At 40.4% G+C, this 20906-nt stretch overlaps 1 protein-coding gene across 8 annotated transcripts in view; it reads left to right on the top strand.

The window, feature by feature from the left end:
- The window catches only part of LOC139462503 (liprin-alpha-1-like), a 144235-nt gene that overhangs the window by 75278 nt on the left and 48051 nt on the right, over nucleotides 1-20906 (top strand). For all 8 annotated transcript variants that reach the window (XM_071244264.1, XM_071244270.1, XM_071244266.1 and 5 more), the window contains exon 4: nucleotides 13786-13860. In XM_071244264.1, coding sequence (XP_071100365.1) covers nucleotides 13786-13860 — 75 coding nt within the window. The remainder of the gene's footprint in view (nucleotides 1-13785; nucleotides 13861-20906) is intronic.

Raw genomic sequence — 20906 nt, 5'->3', positions numbered from 1 at the left:
CGATCTATTGTTCAACAACAAAGATTTATGAGGTACTTTACTGCCGGTACACAGGGCCGTCAGCCACATGAATTACAAGCCTAATTCTATAGGTAAAAAACTGGTAATTACCAGTAAACGGGAACACTGAATGATCCAACAGGACCTGTGCCACAATGATTCATGCACTAGGTGACCTTGTTATAGTAGTACTTTCTCTTTATTCATTTTGTGACGGCCAATCCCTGTTTCCCTTTGTGACAATTTTTCTCAAAGTGACTTCAAACATCAATCACAACACACACATTGAATTTTATTTGGATTCTGATCTTGTTTGAAGACAAAGATTTTGCAGATTTTGGTTCAGGATGCAGATTAGTGGTTTTCATGGAATTAGATGACATTGAAAGCTAGCATGCTTGTCGTAAGAAGCAACTATGCTGGACGTAAGAGGCGACTAACGGGATCGGGTGGTCAGACGCGCTGACTTGGTTGATGCATGTCATCATATCCCAATTACGTGGATCGATGCTCATGATGTCAGTCACTGGATTGTCTGGCCCAGACTTGATTATTTACAGACCGCCGTCATATAGCTTGAAAATTGCTGAATGCGGCAAATAAATAACAAATATACAAAACAAGCAAAACAAACAAAACAAACAAACAAACCCTTACAATATTGTTAACAGCAAGGTCTGCTCCTGGTATACAGACTGTGCCCAAAATTTTATCTGCTAGCTTTCACTAGAGCTATCCTTATAATACCATATATGATTTATCAGTGGTGCAAATGTCATAAGATCTGCATTACTTTGGGCTTTCCTCCCACATTAACCTGACACTCCATGATGTAACTGAAGTTCACCAAACCTTCCTCTTTCCTCTTTAATCACTTGTCCATGTGAAGTCTGAACTCTTGGATTTCACTGACATGTTAAAAGATTTCTCGCCGTGTTCGGTCACCTCAATGGGATTCTGAAAAGAAGATTAGTAATAGGCCATTTCTATTGCACATATTTCCCTACCACCCAGGGGCATGCTCAAACCGCCACTGTTACCCCAGTCAGTGGGTCAGTGTGTACTCAACAATCATTCTGATCAACCTGGGGAGTATATAAAACAAGCTGACTGTTATGCTCTAGACGGTTAACACCTCATCCTACCAGGTACCCATTCACTGCTGGGTGATTAGAGGCACATTTGGAACAAAGTCACAGGGTCAGTGTGCACTCAACAATCATTCTGATCAACCTGGGGAGTATATAAAACAAGCTGACTTATTCTCTAGAAGGTTAACAGCTCATCCTACCAGGTACCCATTCACTGCTGGGTGATTAGAGGCACATTTGGAACAAAGTCACTTGCCCAAAGAGACAGCACATGTGTTAAATGTGCTTCAGAATAGATCCCCTGTACACTATCCTTGTCATAAGAGTATCAGGTGGTCAGACTTGGCTGATAGCGTGTCACCATAGCCCGATGCCACAGATTGTTCCTCATGCTTTCAATCACAGGTGTGTGTGGCCTGGGAGTTGCTTGTCGACAAGCCGGAATATTAATGACTGTGGCTTAAAACAATATTCACTTATGCTTATTCCAATTTACCTCATGGTTTGTCTGTACCAGCATCAAGAGCTTGAGGGGGGCACAGGTGGTCCAATCTTCATTGGTGCCGTGATTCGCTTTGCAGAGTTGCGTCCCTTGGGCCTGAATGATTGTGGGTTCGAATCCCAGTTCGAATCCTGGTTCGCCCCGATTATGTTTATAGTTTTGTCAGCATCATACCCGTGGTCATAGGTTTCATCAAAGTGGTAAATATCTGAGACCTGCATCACTTCGGGATTTCCTCCCACATCAAGCTGACTCGCTGTGATATAACTGGAATACTGTTAAAAGCGGCGTTAAACCCAACTCACTTATTCACTCAAGAGATTGAGATTTTTATCAGTAAATGACCTGGGCTTTTATTGTCTGAAGGACTACATTATTTTCCGTCCTCCCAATAAGGTCAAAGTAGTTCTGATGTAACGAAAATGTCAATGCTTCAGATTGTTGTTGATGTTGTGAGCGCCCCGTCTATCCCCGCAAAGTCTATTTCTGTCTCTCAGCCTGAAGAGTGCCAGACACTTTCTGCGCTTGATGTCAAGGGCCTATTGTGGAGACTTTTCACAGATTTCAAGTTGATTGTGATGCTGATATTCCATTCTCTCATCAGTCATCTAATGCATTGTGCATAGAGCTGTCGTCACAAACACTGGCCACCTGGCTTTTGGTTGATTTGTGCCATTTAATATTTTGCTCCATTTGCGTATTTTCTTAATGTGATGCAAATTAGAAAATCTCCCAGCCTGACATTCTTTCCAAATGTTGGATGTTCAAATTATAGTTTCATTTCCTAATTGACATTTTGTTCTTTGGATTTCTTTTTTACCTTTCAGTCATTTCAAACAGTGTTTGGAATAAGATCATTATTGTAGATCTTTGAATAATACTAATATTGACCAAGTGTTTCTGTGTAATTGTCAGGAGGCTAGGCTGAGAAAACCACATGAAACGATATATCAAAGTCAATAATTCCGATCATGGAGAATGAGTTATTTTTTGTTCAGTTGGTTTTACAGATATCTGAACTGAAGCGTTACACAAATCTGATATTCATCAGCTTTTTGAGGCAGCTAATTAGTTGTGACATAAAGTATCCATGGCCATGACGCGTCTCTGTGATCACTGATTTACCTGGTGACACCCAAGCGAAATACATGCTTACGGCATATCTGTCATCGTGACTTGGTATTTAATTTTTCGGAAAGAGTCAATCAATAAAGATCAATGTGGCGGACATGACATATACGAAGGACAGTGGGGAATGTAAGCTGCAGGAAGCTTGACATTTGCAGAAGTCAGAAAAGTTATATTTAGCAGTGTTGTCAAAGACTTGGTATTTACTTATTTCTTTTGATAAAGATTGATTTGTGTGTGTTCTTTGAATATACACCAGAAGAATTAATTAGTATTTGGCAGAGTAATGTATGTTTATTTCCTTTTAGGAAAGGACAATAGATCATGCACAAGAGCAAATGTAACATCCATTATTGGAGTCCAGATAGGACACTCATGCTTGATGGTAGCCAGTGAGAGATTCTCAACCAAATAGAAGCTGTTTTTGTTGACAAAATGTGAAGGCCAGTTGGTTTCAATGTGACATCCTTTCTTGGTGTTTAAATATGAAGCCCACTTTTGGCATTCAAATTTGGAATGTTTTCTTGGCAGTTAAATGTGAATGATCTTTTTAGGTGTTCAAATGTGAAACCCTCTTGGTATTCAAATATAAATCCTGTGCATTCTTGGTGTTCAAATGTTAAGTGTTTTGTTTGTGTTCAAATGTAAAAACCTCTCTAGGTGTCACCGTCACTCCTGTTGACCAACAATCTCATTAAAATCAGATCTGAGGACATCCCATTACGGGTCTCGTCAGAACGACCTTCGCAAACATTGACCGACCAATGAAATGACTGACAAGAAATCAACATTTGCCAACCAGAAGGCAGCTATCTCCAGCTTTACGGCACTAGTTTCAAACTGGCGACTAAGCTTCAACATATTTTGACGTATTCTCAATTAAAAAATTTAAAACTGACCAAAACAACATTCTGGAATGGCTTATAGATGGCCAAGATTGTATGGATATAATCATAAAACCCGTAACTAAATATTTCAAGGTTGCGTGATTAGAAAATACATTCCCACTGTCACTGGATCAGGCTCTGATTGGTTGGATGAAAGGTCGTGCTGACGTGACCTGTAATGGGACGTCCTCAGATCTTTGTTTAGCGGTAGCGATTTAATGATTTTAATGAGATTGGTTGACCAAATGTGAAACCCTTTCTTGGTGTCAGAATGTGACACTCAGTCTTGATGACCAAGTATGCGGCCCCCTGCCATGGCCATAAATGTGGTGTAAAACAATACTTGTTCATTCAGTGTGAATGCCACACAATCCCCCTCAAAACTTGACCCATAGTCTATGTATCAGTGGATGGGCAAACGTTACTGCTCCCTGTTCACTTCAGCAAATCCCTCATGTTGTTCTGGAGAAGAATAGATCCTTGGTTTCCCATGCTTGTTCACGCTGCCAAAGAATGCATGCAGGCCTGTTTTAAGAGTATATATTTAAGATAGGTTTTTCTAAACAATATGTTTAATCTAACTGCCAAATAAAGAAAGAAGGGAGTTAGTGTGCATTTTGTCATATATATGGTATGAGTATATATATTATGTAATTTAAGAAAATAGTTTAACAACATATTGATTAAACGTTAATCAAAAAGAAAACATCATGTATTCTCTCTTAGTGTGTACTGGGGCACCAAAGAATACTCGAGTACGAGAGGCCGATCGGTTTCAGGGGTGGTCCGGTAGCCTTGTCACACCGAAGACCTGGGTTCAATTCCCGATATGGGTACAATGTGTGAAGCCCATTTCCGGGGTACCCCGCAGGGATATTGCTGGAATATTGAGAAAAGTGGCATAAGACCATACTCACTCACTCACTGCATCGGTTTCATCAAAACTCGAGTCCGTTCTGGTTGAGTACCCACAAAGGGGAGACAACTCTTAATTCTCATACTTTGTTAATTTCAATCCACATTTTGTCTAGCGTTCTACGCTACAAGTGAGAGCTGGTGTATACAGTATTTCGGATAACATTGATAGTATCTCTTCTCTTCTGTTCACTGAGCCTCTGTAAACAGGCACATTCTCATAAGACTGCTGCAAATAGATTTCATTTGATGAATATTTCAAATTAATTTCCTGTTGTAACAAAAAAACATAGAGCAAGTATTTGGTCGAAGTAGATAAATTACTTGGAAGTGTATCCATTGTACAGGAAGTTCTATAGTTGTCTGAAACTTTTTAATGTACGTCAGTGTCATTGCCTTGCACAACGCATATAGATCACCATCTCCCATAAAGTTACAATCCTGAAAATTAAACAAACAGGTGGTTTTATTTACATTTTATTTCAGTTAAGTTATTTATTATTGCTTTTATTCACTCGAAAAAGGAAGATACATAAGCCTTCACGCTGAACTCTCATTCATAAAGTTAATTAACTCTTAAATGTTATATTATCGGGTAAGCACAAGTCGATAACACCCCCCGTCCCATCCCCGGGTCCTCAAGACGAAAAAATTGGGCCCGTTGAAGCACTTGTGTGCACATTTTTTAGCAAATGGATGAAACATTCGCATTTCCTTTGATGACCACATACAGTCCAACAGGATATAGCTTGAAAATAGCTACGGCACATAACAATGAACAAGTATATGCAGCCATGATGTATTATAGCTGGAATATTGCCCGCATCAACCAACATTCACTCACTCAGTTCTGAAAGGTCAAGATATTGTTGTTAAGAAGAAGACTTTTTAAACAACTTTGTGTGTTTTTGATTGTTTATTTGCTAATGGATTCAATTCATTCATTGAGATTCATAGCTCACTTAATCTTCTTCCGTGTCATGGTGCTACTTGGAGCTTGTAAAAATGGGGATTCAATAATTCTGTGGTCCCGGGATTGTTAGAACAAGATTTATGTTCTGTCCCATGAAGGAGGTGGCTTGCTTTGATCTAAATTCCTCATAGCGCCTTGTTTGAAATCTCTGTTGCTTAAAAAATGAATTGACAAGTTTTTGCAAGCATGTATTGCAAGAGTTAAGGGTTGAAATAGTATTTTTTGCCCCACACAGAATTATACAACAGTTCCAGTATCCGATGATGCTATATTGACAATAAATCTGATCCCAAGACTTGTTCCGAGACAACAGATAGGCTTTCTGTCTGTGATCAGTGATAATATTAAGATAAGAAAAGTTCAATCAATACATAAACATCTTCTTTGTTACTATTCAACGGAAACTCTTGTAGCTAGGAGTCAACTCACCACTTATTCGCTCACTAACACAACTCAATCACTCTCCAACCACTCACTGACCAACTCACTCTCTAAAAGATGAAGATCCTGGGTAGACTAGGTTTTCAGCAACCCATGCTTGCTGTAAAAGGCGACTATGTAAGAGGCAACTTACGGGATCAGGTGGTCAGGCTTGCTGACTTGGTTGATGCTTGTCATTCGTATCCCAATTGCGTTGATTGATGTTCATGGTGTCAATCACTGGATTGTCTGGTCCTGACTTGATTAATTTACAGACTGTCGTCATATAGCTGGAATATTGCTGGGTGCGGCATTAAACAGCAAACACTCACTAACCAACTCATTCTCTCATTCGCTGACTTGGTTGAAGCATGTGATCGATCTCAATTGGGTGGATCGATGCTCATGATACCAATAACTGGATTGTCTGGTCCAGAATCGATTACTTACAGACCGCCATCATATAGCTGGGATGTTGCTGAGTGCAGCGTAAAACAACAAACCAACCAACCAACTCACCACACACTGTCCTATAGTACATTTGTTACTCTCAGACGTTTACCACTTCAGCGAAACCCACGAGCACGTGTATGATGCTGAAAACCTAGAAACATTATCGGGGTGAACCGGGATTCGAACCCACAATCATCATTCGTCCAAGGCACCGCAATTCGCTGTGCAGAGTTGCGTCCCTTTGGCACGCCAGAAACCTATAATTGTGGGTTCGAATCCTGGTTCGCCCCGATTATGTTTCTAGGTTTTCAGCATCATACCCTTGCTCGTGGGTTTCACCGAAGTGGGAAGCGTCTGAGACCTCACTCACTCACTGTTAAGAGTGCAGCCTGGTATAGTCTGGTGAGAAGGTTGGGATGTCAACAGGCACCAGATGCATGCTATATCTAGTTCCTTAATCAAGCCCTGGAGAGTACCATGTTACTGGCTTTGTTACAGTTAGTCTGCAATATACTGCATTATACAGCTCTTGCTAATTAGGAAGATGTTGAATTTATATTGACAAAATATTTGCACACATTACCGTATTTTCTTGAGTATAGTGCGCACCCATGTATAATGCGCACCCCCCTCTAGCGCGTTCAATATTTTGAAAAAAAAAAGAAATTTGAATATTATTCGCCGAAAAAATTTACACCGTACCCTTTCAGCGAAGTCCGGCAAACGAACGGGTGCTGAGAAACTTCGTCAGTACAAATTCGAAATTTGAGATAAAAAATCACCAGACATGTTTATTTACCGTTTAAATAGTATTTATTGTTCTGCTAGGCATTGTTTTATATCTAGGGATTAAGATTACCTTGTGTATTTTCTCGTAAACTAAGCCGGAAACAGCAATCAGCTGTACACACGTTTTCTTGGAATCGACCGGTGATTCGGTCAAGACACACCCAATGATATAACTTTATAGGATTTTTAATGCAAGGATCGGCAACAGTTGTATCTGAAACTATTTTATTTATCAGGAATAATATATTCCATTATTTTCTTAATTATATGCAGCCTTTACTAAACATATTTAAAATAATAATAACCCTAAGCGAAGCAGCTGATCGCTATTCCCGGGTATTATTTTTACATGGAACATGTCTGACCAGTCACCGTCAAGGCTCACGCGCACGTGAGCACGTGAGCGCGAGAATTTCATGTTGACATGGAATCGTCAAACAAAAACAAATATGACTTTTAACGAGTCAAAGTATGTCATTTATGATATATGTATCCATTCTCTGTCAACTAAAGTTCGTTTCAAGGCGTCAATAGCGGTATTCTGACCGTGGTTGCTGTTAATAACGGTGAGTTGTGCGATCTTCCGATCGCTTCACACACGATTTCGCCGAAATTAATAAAAACAATATTATAAGGAATTTTGAATAAAATTAATGAAGTAAGTTACAAACATAAGTCCAGAAATACAAAGAACACTTTTTATAGACAGACAGTGTAATTACATAATTATTTTGCGTACTTCAGTATGGATTTGTTGACATGGTATTTCCGGTGTTTCGTGCTCACGGTAATGTCTTTCCATGGGAGGAAAAAACATCCAAACTCTTAATTCGTGTATAATGCGCACCCCCTTCTACACAGCTGTGTTTTTTGGAAAAAAAGTGCGCACTATACTCAAGAAAATACGGTACTCATTCCTAGTATCCCATTATCTTTTTTATTAAAAATTATGTAGTATTGCATCTTTGGGTCAACCAGAAGAAGTTTATGGCCAGATATGATATAAATATGTTTATTTCCATAAAGTGGAGGGATTGGCAAACAAGCATATTTTGCTTATCTGAATGCCTCTCCCAAACATGACACATATACAAATTACAATGTATTGAAAGTGACATGAGAAATAGCATACATGTTATAACTGACATTAAAGATAATTATTGTTCTGTGAGTGTTTTATTTCTCGATTATCTTTCGTAACTACGGCTACATTATTATTTACATCCAGCGCAACATCACAGTATCATATAGCAAAGAAACATTAAAATAAAGACCCAGACAAAATCTCTAAATTAGCAAGAGGTAGAATAAAACTGTGCACTGATTTCAAAATTTATATATTTGTTACTGTTGTTAATAGTAAAATAATAAAATTGATAGTTCATTATGAAAACAATATGAGCTTTTATAATCAGAGAAGCTGGGCAAAAAATTTAAATTTGCCAATTGATTTTGAGGTTACCTTTCTTTCTTTCTGTACAAATTGAACTGCTGAAACAAATTTCTGTTAATGATTTGAAATATATAATGAAATCGTTATCACATTATTTTGTTGTTTTGATTTTTTCCTCCTTTTTTTGGGGGGGGGGGCACGGGTATCCAAGTCGTCTAAGGCGCAGCGATTCGCTGTGCAGAGTTGCGTCCCATGGCCACGCCAGAAACATGATTGTGTGTTCGAATTCCGGTTCGCCCCGATTATGTTTCTAGGTTTGTCAGCACCATACCCATGCTCATGGGTTTCACTGAAGTAGTACCTTCATCACTTTGGGCTTTCCTCCCTCATTAAGCTGACACGCCCTGATATAACTGGAATACTGTTAAAAGCGGCGTTAAACACAACTCACTCACTCACTCCTCCTTTTGTGGCCAAACTTAAGGAAGGTTATTTCTGTTACAAGCAAACAAATTGATCTGATCTTTAGAAAAAAATGTTCAGAAAAATATTCAGTAAAAAATCGAAAGGCTGCCTTCTGATAAACAATAATACTGTGGTCATCAGTTTTTCATGTTGTATTATGATGCCCCAGACATCTCCAAGTGAAGCCAATTGCCACGTCAATTTCAAGTCATCTTATTCTTTCCATATCCCCGGCCTCCATAGTTTCCACAGCTTAGCGTTTAATGTCACGAAGAAAGCCCTCTGAAGTGTCCTTGATTGGCCTAAAACAACACGCCAGGCAGGGCTGTCTCTAATGATCATTGTGTCATGCTAGGAATTATACGAACTACTTGCAAGTGACATTTTCAAACTAATTTCACTCTGCTGTTTGTGCAGTTTAACTGAAGAATCGGCTAAAAGTCAGAAATGTTTGTCTGGAATTATTTCCTCGGAAACGCAGCCGCAATCAATTATGCTCTTTATCAGCAGTCTAAGCTTGTATCTACCTTTGTGAACAAATGCTTCTTTTTCAGAGTGAGATCCTGTAAAGTTGGATTAAACGTAATTGACCCAAATGTTCCAGTTCAGGAAAACATGTAGTGGTTCAATATTGAATTCAAGTCTTCTTGACCAGGCTTTGACATGATGAAGAGGGTCGTTGTTTCGTGGCCTCAGCATGTCATATTTGTTCATTAATTGAAAGAGGATTCCTGATCAAAAGACATTTTTATCGGTTGACCGATCTGAACATTGATTCCAGAGACAGTGGTCATCAGGAATCGATGGCTTGTAATTTGCCGATCCATCAGTTATGGGTCGGAATGGATAATGTGGATATGGTTTTATTATTGTATTGGCGAAATCTCTGATGTCAGCAGTCAATATGTGATTGGTCAAGAGGGAATTGTGTCGGGTGACAACTTGCTGTGTTGGGTGTAATTGACGTTTGTGGTCAGCATTCCATGGGAAACCGATGTGGAGGATGAAGGATGGGATCAAGCAGGATGGAGTCAACAAAGTGCAAACACAGTTAAAAACAGAACAGTTCAGTAGCCTAATGGTTGATGCGGTTTGTCATCCTGCTGATATCTGGGTTTCATTTTCCCCATTTGTACAATTTGTGAAAGTATTATTCATGTCCCTAGGGCCTGGGTCATTGAGTTACAAATAATGACATGACCTTCAAATCCAGAGCTGTGCAGAGTTATGTCTGAAGTGTTCTTTCAAGAAACATAAACTCATTCTCGAACTATAACTAATGCTGTTCAAAGCTGCGGTTTTGCTAACTGCAATGCTGAGCACGCACTGACTCAACAACTCCCAAGAACTAACTCACTGAACAAATCATTCAAAGCAGAACAGTTCAGTAGCCTAAGGTTGATGCAATTATTTATCCTGCTGATGATCTGGGTTTGATTTTGAGATACTAAGCACTCACTGACTCAACAACTCCCAAGAACTAACTCACTGAACAAATCACTCAAAGTTGCAAGTTCACTCACTCACTCACTCACTCACTCACTCACTCACTCACTCACTCACTCACTCACTCACTCACCCACCCAAACAGGATCCGAGCGAAGTCAATAAAGTTGATGATCTACGTACGACACAAACTTGTTGAGAAAACAAATTTCCAGGAAAGTAGCAAGAGGAAGCATTTTCCCAGCTGTCGGGGGTATCAGACAATCGGAGTAAATTGAATTCCTTGGATTGAAAGATTTTAATATCAGACTGTCATCTATGTATCTCCTGCACTGGAGTGTGCTCAATAATGTCCCCTGATTCTTCTATTGAGAATTGCAAGTCAAAAATAGAAATTTCTTTATCCCACTGCAATTAGGATAATCTTGTGGTAATGTTGCAGAACCTCCTGATTTATAAACCTCGCTGTAGGTATTGATTGAGGCAAGTTCTTGGCTTTCCATTGCGCGAAGGGGTGACAGACAAGTTTCCACAGATGTTTGCGGACCCATGTTCTTTGCAGACTTGCCTTACGGGTTTAGGTCATCAGTTTGTTGATTCGTACTGCTGAACGTTTCAGAGGATACATGTCCGAACAATTTCTGTAACTTCAGGGTCATATTTATTTGTACATTTTGAGTTTGCAAAGTTTATCTTAGGGCATTGCAACATGGTTTGGCCTGGCATAACAATGTGCAGAGTTACATCCCTTATCTGTGCCAGGATCCTTGTTTCCACAATTTGCACCATAGCTTTCATCGCCATGCGAGTATTTTCTGTATTTTATGCCACGAGTGTTAATTTGTTGCATTTTACTGTAGACAGTCCAGTCATTTAAATAAAAGTAAACATCCAACCTATTTGGACTCGTCCCAGCTAGGGCTCTTACGATTCACTAGCGTATTCGGTGAATCGAACCGTAACAATTCATGAATTGAATTCGTTATTCATGGCCACTAGAATCGAATATTTATGAATATGCTATCATGTATATTTACATACCCTTTTCCCTAAAATTTATCCATAACAACATATTATATGCATAGATTTCTTTCAATGACAACACTCTAATAATATTGAATTTGATAGTATTGTTTTCACTGGTCATTGTCGCATTTGATCAGATACTAGTACCTGGATAAGTGCAGTATATAAATGTATAATAATAATTATCAAACCATGTCAAATAAATTATGATGTTATTGTTTCACTGAATTTAATAAATAATACATAAACTGCTGACTTGTTATTGTAATTGTGAATATATATTCGTATTCGTTACCCTATCTTCGTGATACGAATCGTATTCGCCTCATAGTGTATTTGTTGCAGCCCTAGTCCCAGCCCTAGTCTCTAGTAATGTGTGATGAAATATGTAGCAATAGCTTAGTCCGTAATTTGATCGACAGTTATCAGTGAAACACTGGAGTGTGAACTCCTTCAACAGTGTATTTGGATGTAAAACTGGAGCCATCCTGACAATGAAATAAAGTAGCAATGTTTGTATAATGTTTGAAAGTGTGATAGGCTCAAACTCTTGGCTTTGAAAATGTGATTGTCTCAAAATATTAAGTCTTCAGTAGGCCTTAAATTTGACAGCTAAAGTTTGTGATGAGCCTTGTAGCCAACCCTTCAAGTGTTGAGCAGTATAGAAGATATTAAGTCGACGTTACATTAGATACTGTTGGTGGTTCTTGATTGCCGTGGAACTGAAGATGGAAGTGTAAGATCCCAATCTTCAAAAGCCTTTGAACTGACACGGCGCCATGTAAGCAGATTGTGTCATTAAGCTGTTCTATTGTGTACACCTTGAAAGTAGATGTAGTCTCGGCATTTGGATGGAATTCTTTAAGACAGCTGATATGCAGCACTGGGCAAGATTGATGATCGCATTTGGTCATCGGGGTTCTTACATTGCACACAACTTGTTAATCTTGGCATCAGTCATTGCTGCTGTGCTGAAACAACACAGACTCGGACTGCGTTTAGATTGGCTTTGTGTCGTGGCAAACAGGTCATATTGACACAAACCTTCTTTAAAAAAGGGTATTCTTTAATTTAAACAAACTTGAATCTTTAATTCTGGAGGGGGATGGTGTCGCTTTGTGGTTAAAGCATTCGTTCATCATGCTGAAGGCCAGGGTTTAATTACCCACATGGGTACATTGTATGAAGCCCTTTGTGGAGTCTCTGACCATAATATTGTTAAAAGTGGCATAAAACCCAACTAATTCACAATTATCTTCCTAGAATGAGTTACATCTACATTTCTGTAGATCAAGATTAACTTTATTGCTCTTCAAGTAGAAAGTATTCATATATTTTTATCTAATTTTTGAAAATTTATTTTTTGTCAATACGATACGTTTTACTCATGTGTCAAATCTTGATTTAATTCTGTGTTGGTTTTCAAGTCAAAAGTTTTACAATATCCCAACTGATAACTACTTTGCCTTTAACTAAGTTCTGTCTGTCAAGAAACAAAATGATAAATCTACTTCATAATGCTATTAAAAATATCCTGAATTGACCATTCATGCAAATTCATAATTTACAAACCGCCAATTGGAATATTGCTGAGTCCAGCATTAAACCACATTTAAAAAAACAAAAAAACTTGTCCGGGTCAGGCAGGAAAACATTTGTGACCATTTTTTTTATAACTGTGATGAGCAATAGAAATAAAAACACTTTAAACTTGAATTTACTCTCCCTGATTTTTTTGGATTGGCAGATCCGAAAACCAAATATTAAGGACTATAACACTAATATATATTGAATATTTTGTACCATCTTTATCGAATTCGATGTAATAAGCGCCCAGGGCACTCTCAAAATTAGAAATAACAGGCGCATATTAGAATATTATTTTGGTGGAAAAAACAGTTGACAGATCGTAAATTTCGTGGTTTATGCTGACAGCCTAAAATGTTTAGATACGACAGATTTATTTTTCAAGAATTTAATTGCCCATAATTAAGGATGCATATAACACACGAGTGGGTATTATACACAAATAAATAAGTCTTGTGGACATTGATCAATCGGAAGGGGTGCTAATTGGGATTGTTCACTAGCCAATATACATGTACTAGCAAATATCGCTGTGGGCACTTATTCGAGCTGGGCGATTATTCGTCGAATATGGTATATTGCATGGATCACTTGATACCTCTTTTAACCCACATATCCATTGCGTGTTCCTGATTTAATGACACCATTCCTATCAATATATTCATGTTAATATTTTCTGTGGTATTACATTTTGTGATTTTGATCTTCAGGTTCGAGAACGGCTACGGGTTGCATTGGAAAGAGTTGCCCAGTTAGAAGAGGAATTAGCATCAGCCAATCAAGAGGTAAGATCTGTTTTTATATTCCTACTAGAGGTGAAACGATACAGCAAGGTCATGATAAGATACGTATCACGATGCTCACATACGGGATACGCATATTTACGTCAAATTGCATCAAAGCAGGTAAAAAAAACCTGGCTAGCTGAAGCAGCTATTTTTAGTGGTGAACTTGAAAGGCTAATTACAACCCATTTTACTATATCTGTCTGACAAAAGTGCCAAGGGTCCATAAACAAGTAGTACGTAATTTATATCAATAAGTGTATGATCTTGTAACGCTACAGAATAAATGTATAGTGTATCAAATTGTCACATGAAAACTCACGATGCACCGGTGCACTGACATATCGTTTCACCCCGAATGCCCATCAGACTGACAGCTGTTGATAGGGAGATCATGTCTAAGGTTGTACCTGCCGCATCAGAATGGGTTCCTAGTGCCTAATGCTTGTCGGGAGAGCCGACTAAAATGGGGACTTCGCTGATTGTGTATCATCATTAATCCTGTTTTTCGTTGCTCTTCCTTCAGTCACTGGTTTGACTGGTTCACACTCATATTGCAGGGATGAAACGATACAGCGAGGTCGCAATATGATACCTATCTCGGTACATAGATCACGATATAAATGTGCACATATTTACATCAAATTGGGTGGACACTTCTTGACTATAAATATTTCTTATCATATTCAAAAGGAAAGCTAGCTGTAGACACGTATTCATAGCGGCTACTTTTAGTTGTGAACTTGAAAAGGTGATCACAACACATTTTGCAATATTTAAATGACAACTGACTTAGGTAGGTGTGGGGGTATTGAAACGAGCAGTAAGTTATATATTTTGCAAGTATGTCGTCTTGTATCGATTCAGAAAAAAACGTATCGTATATCATATCATCACATGAAAACTCATGATTCGCCAATGTACCGATGTATTGTTTCACCCCTATCAAATGGTTCACAGAATGTGTGCATTTGCTGGAATATTGAATATGCAACCTAATACAACAGTCACTCCCACACTTGCATATTGCAGGCAGCTACTTGTAGTTGTTGTTAGGACAACACTTTTACAGCCTTGAAGTTTAAGGTCCCTCTTGAAAAGCTTTAATTTTTAGTGCCAATTTTGAGAAGCCTTTCAAATCACAGAAAATCTTGATTTTGTACAAAATGACATGTACTTGTTAATCAACGTATTAAAGCACACAAAAATATGTTGCAAACAGTCTTAAGTGAGATTTATCATATTGCTGGATTTGTGTGCCAAAGACCATGAAGAATTCATGACAGACTTAGGCAAATACCCTAACTGAAAAAGCCTTGAAAATGACAGTTGGCAGCCTTGAAAAGCCTTGAGAAGGCCTTGAATTTTAGTGTTCCACGTCTATCTCAACCTTGTGTTATGCCCTCATGGTACTTGGAACGTTTAGGTCACTGGGTATTGCACCTTCAGACATGTGCAGACACATTCATTGCCCACCGCCACCCACCGCCACCCACCTCCACCCACCTGCATCCACCACCACCCACCTCCACCCACTGGCACCAACCGACACCCTCCAACATCCTCTAACGCCCTCGCTACTCTCACTCAGTGTAGCAAGATGATATTCCATCATGAACTCGCTATACACTAACATCCATTCAGTGTTGCAAGAAGGCCGTAGTTGCTTGTCTAGATCTAGTGGTTACAAAGTTCACTCGTCCGGCCCAAAACCTGGGCTAAGGTGCATTGTCCCAAGTTTCCCCATTATCTTCTTCAAGTTCAAATCGGTAAAAACCTGAACTGTTTCTGTCCCCATTCAGATTCAGTTCCCTGCTCAGAAGGGCAGACTCTTTGCAGTCTTTGTATTTCCAACTTGCAAGTGACCATGACCTTGGTGATTATGGAGACCAGTGAATGTCCTTGGTGTAATTGTTGCCAGATGAAACATGGACTGTTTGCCTTGATGGCTTGTCTTTGCGATATGATAACCATTGATTCAATTTTTGTTGTTGATGATTATTTATTCTCACTAATTACCTCCCTTGGCGATGATTTATTGCCGATTTCCACCTTGTGCATGTATCGATTTTGACTTTCAGATGTTAATGTTTGGTAAGAACTGTGGCCCATGATTGAACACTCCCAGTAGCGAATAAAGCAGTGTTTATTAATGATTAGACATTTGCCATGGTGTCAGTCTTTCTCATGTGCTGATTATGACAGAGTATTTGCATTTTTGAAATTCCGTGTGGACATCAATCATCATGTGTTCACGGAAGACCTTTTGGATGGAAATTGCATCAGTCTCTTGTATTTCCTATAGTTTTCATGTAACGTAATAGGGAGGTGTTATAGTGACGTGCATTAACTAGCATAGTGCCTTTAATTAACCACAAAGATTATTCACTAATTAGTATTCGGCGTTTGAAATGTCTTGTATTTTAGTGTTGATGGCATGGTGAAGGTCAACGCATGGTTAATATCAAAATGCATGTTTATAATGCTCTTTGTGCAGTTTATGACGCCATCAAATATCACTTATAGCCCATTGTACTCTCAAGCAGCGTTAGAAATTGGCACTAGTCCTGTAGTCCTGGCCAAACTGCCCAATAGTTAAGGTATCATAAGGACTAGTAGAAATTTGCCATTTTTAAGGGTTTTACTATATGTTATCATTATAAGGACTAGTTGACTAAATATGTTACTTTCTACCACTGTCAAGAAATATATTCCGGTAGCCCTGGACCATGTGAGATCTGTACCATCGTTGTGATTCAGCACTCATGGAGGAAAGGGGGCATGCCTGCCCATCCCAGTTAGATTTACCTGTATACCAACACATCACTAGATGGATTTACCTGTATGCACCTGTATACCATCACATCACTAGGTAGATTTACCTGTGTGCACCTGTATACCAACACATCACTAGATGGATTTACCTGTATGCACCTGTATACCATCACATCACTAGGTAGATTTACCTGTGTGCACCTATATACCATCACATACCTAGGTAGATTTACCTGTGTGCACCTGTATACCAACACATCACTAGGTAGATTTACCTGTGTGCACCTGTATATCAATACATCTTCAGGTAGATTTACCTGTGTGCACCTCTATACCAAAGTATCACTAGGTAGATTTACCTGTGTGCATCTGTATACCAACACATCACAGATAGATTTACCTGTGTGCACCTGTATACCAACACATCATCAGATAGATTTACCTGTGTGCACCTGTACACCAACACATCATCAGATAGATTTACCTGTGTGCACCTGTATACCAACACATCACCAGGTAGATTAACCTGTGTGCACCTGTATACAAACACATCACAAGTGGTCACCTGTAAACCAGCACACCACAGCACAAGGTAGAATAACCTATAAGCACCTATATACCTGGCTCAGTGTACCTGTAGACAGTGACAAGTTAATGTTCTGATACTGAGATTGTCTTGCATGCACCATTCCGCCTAAACTCCTTACAAGTATCAATATCAAAGACATACATTGGCCTGAATGCACCTGTCTACCTGTCGTCAGTGTCTCGCTGACCTGCACTCGTCAACCCACCTCCTACCTGTCAGCACCCAATGGACATGGAGTGCCCTGTGATCATGGATTATTTAGGGAGCAGCCCGCGGACATTACGGGGGAACAAATACATCTAAATTGCCTCTTCCTTTCATCAGTTATTTATCCCTGATGGTCGGCGTTGGGAAAGCATGATTAATGCTTTAAGTATAAGACATCGGTAATGCCATTAAATTTGATATTTGATCATTATCAGTGGTGAGCTTACTAACAGAGCCTTGGTTCATCAGCTGTGTAAGTATTTAGAGAGTTACGGGGAAACAACTCAACTTTCTCTCTTATGCAAGGAGGACTTTAGCATTTATTCAGACTGTAATAGGCGACTATGCATTTTATTAGAGGCCACTGATAGGATCAGGTGATCAGGCTCGCTGATTTGGTTGATGCATGTCATCGTATCCCAATTGTGTGGATCAATGCTCATGATGTCTTTCACTGGATTGTCTGTTCCAGACTTTATTATTTACAGACTGCCGTCATTTAGCTGGAATATAACAACAAACAAACAAATGTTAAGATATGGTGTTGATGTTCCTTGAGAGTATTTAGGTGAAATGTGTCTAGGTATGTCTTTACTTGAATTAATTCAATTTTAAATCTCAGATTGGTAACATGAGTGCCAGATTATCAAATTTAAATCATCTCTGCTGTTAGTCTCTATCCATCCCTGTCATCTCTGCTGTTGGTCTCTATCCATTCCTGTCCTCTCTGCTGTTGTGTCTCACCATCCCTGTCATCTCTGCTGTTAGTGTCTCGCCATCCCTGTCATCTCTGCTGTTGGTCTCTATCCATTCCTGTCATCTCTGCTGTTGTGTCTCACCATCCCTGGCATCTCTGCTGTTGTGTCTCACCATCCCTGTCATCTCTGCTGTTGGTCTCTATCCATTCCTGTCATCTCTGCTGTTGGTCTCTATCCATCCCTGTCATCTCTGCTGTTAGGGTCTCACCATCCCTGTAATCTCTGCTGTTGGTCTCTATCCATCCCTGTCATCTCTGCTGTTGGTGTCTCACCATCCCTGTCACCTTTGCTGTTAGTGTCTCACCATCCCTGTCATCTCTGCTGTTGGTGTCTCACCATCCCTGTCATCTCTGCTGTTAGGGTCTCACCATCCCTGACATCTTTGCTGTTGGTCTCTATCCATCCCTGTCATCTCTGCTGTTGGTGTCTCACCATCCCTGTCATCTCTGCTGTTGGTGTCTCACCATCCCTGTCATCTCTGCTGTTGGTGTCTCACCATCCCTGTCATCTCTGCTGTTGGTCTCTATCCATCCCTGTCATCTCTGCTGTTGGTGTCTCACCAGCCCTGTCATCTTTGCTGTTAGTGTCTCACCATCCCTGTCATCTCTGCTGTTGGTCTCTATCCATCCCTGTCATCTCTGCTGTTGGTCTCTATCCATCCCTGTCATCTCTGCTGTTGGTCTCTATCCATCCCTGTCATCTTTGCTGTTGGTGTCTCACCATCCCTGTCATCTCTGCTGTTGGTGTCTCACCAACCCTGTCATCTCTGCTGGTGGTGTCTCACCATCCCTGTCATCTCTGCTGTTGGTGTCTCAACATCTCTGTCATCTCTACTGTTAGTGTCTCGCCATCCCTGTCATCCCTGCTGTTGGTCTCTATCCATTCCTGTCATCTCTGCTGTTGGTCTCTATCCATCCCTGTCATCTCTGCTGTAAGTGTCTCACCAACCCTGTCATCTATGCTGTTAGTGTCTCACCATCCCTGTCATCTCTGCTGTTGGTGTCTCACCATCCCTGTCATCTCTGCTATTGGTCTCCATCCATCCCTGTCATCTCGGCTGTTGGTGTCTCACCATCCCTGTCATCTCTGCTATTGGTCTCCATCCATCCCTGTCATCTCTGCTGTTGGTGTCTCACCATCCCTGTCATCTCTGCTATTGGTCTCCATCCATCCCTGTCATCTCTGCTGTAAGTGTCTCACCAGCCCTGTCATCTCTGCTGTTGGTCTCCATCCATCCCTGTCATCTCTGCTGTTGGTGTCTCGCCAACCCTGTCATCTCTGCTGTTAGTGTCTCACCATCCCTGTCATCTCTGCTGTTGGTGTCTCACCATCCCTGTCATCTCTGCTATTGGTCTCCATCCATCCCTGTCATCTCGGCTGTTGGTGTCTCACCATCCCTGTCATCTCTGCTATTGGTCTCCATCCATCCCTGTCATCTCTGCTGTAAGTGTCTCACCAGCCCTGTCATCTCTGCTGTTGGTCTCCATCCATCCCTGTCATCTCTGCTGTTGGTGTCTCGCCAACCCTGTCATCTCTGCTGTTAGTGTCTCACCATCCCTGTCATCTCTGCTGTTGGTGTCTCACCATCCCTGTCATCTCTGCTATTGGTCTCCATCCATCCCTGTCATCTCGGCTGTTGGTGTCTCACCATCCCTGTCATCTCTGCTATTGGTCTCTATCCATCCCTGTCATCTCTGCTGTTGGTGTCTCACCAGCCCTGTCATCTCTGCTGTTGGTCTCCATCCATCCCTGTCATCTCTGCTGTTGGTCTCTATCCATTCCTGTCATTTCTGCTGTTGGTCTCTATCCATCCCTGTCATCTCTGCTGTTTATGTCTCACCATCCCTGTCATCTCTGCTGTTGATGTCGCTCAAGCCTGTCATCTGTACTGTTACTGTTAGCATCCAACCAGTGTCTACAGGCCTCGCACACAACCCTCCCCCATGACCAAGGTGGTCTCAGCTGTACCGTGCATCCCAATGCTTGAATAAAACAGGCAGGTCCATCATCAGCCAGCTTTCATCCACCCCCATGTATTCATTATAGATGTAGTTTATTTGTTTCATTTAGAATTAAAGCTTTCAATGTTTTATGATCCACAAATAGAGAAGACAAGAAGTCTTTAGTAAAGCTCAGCCGATCGCTGATCAATCAAACCAGAAAATAGCTTGTCTGCATCAAGGTACGTTAGCCCATGCTACTTTCCCCAACTCTGGATCCTCACAAAGATCCCCCTTGTTGCTCAGACCAGGTGGTCCGCTAAACTCATTATCCATCAAACATTGCCCCTTCGACCTGAATCGGGTAATCAAGGACTGCCTGAAGATCAGAAGGCACATACAATTCCAGGTGACATTTAACTTGACATAAAAAAAGGATTGCAGTTTTGAGGCATGCTACATATCCTAGCTGCAGCTAGCATTGCAACAACCTTAGACGAGGGATTTACTGCTGGGCTGTAATCCTTAAGCCAATATTGATGTAGATGGTTTGTTCCAGGTCTTGGGTCGTGTGTCCTGCCTTCACATTGCTTAGAGCGACGTAAATCTCTACACATCTACTCAGATGTTGACTTTTGTTGGGTCACACTTGACAGCTTGGTACCTTTTGGGGGGGGGATTCAGGGTCAGTTAGGTCAAGAGTTGACATAAATGTGGATTGGGTGGTTCTAGGTGTGACCTTATTCACAGTATGTCATAACCATTTGGCATGGATTG

This window comes from Haliotis cracherodii, unplaced genomic scaffold, assembly GCF_022045235.1.
Source record: "Haliotis cracherodii isolate W230 unplaced genomic scaffold, xgHalCrac1.p SCAF_15, whole genome shotgun sequence".
Classification (NCBI taxonomy): domain Eukaryota; kingdom Metazoa; phylum Mollusca; class Gastropoda; order Lepetellida; family Haliotidae; genus Haliotis; species Haliotis cracherodii.
The sequence above is the reverse complement of the archived record's forward strand: the minus strand, read 5'-3'. Positions and strand labels throughout refer to the sequence as shown.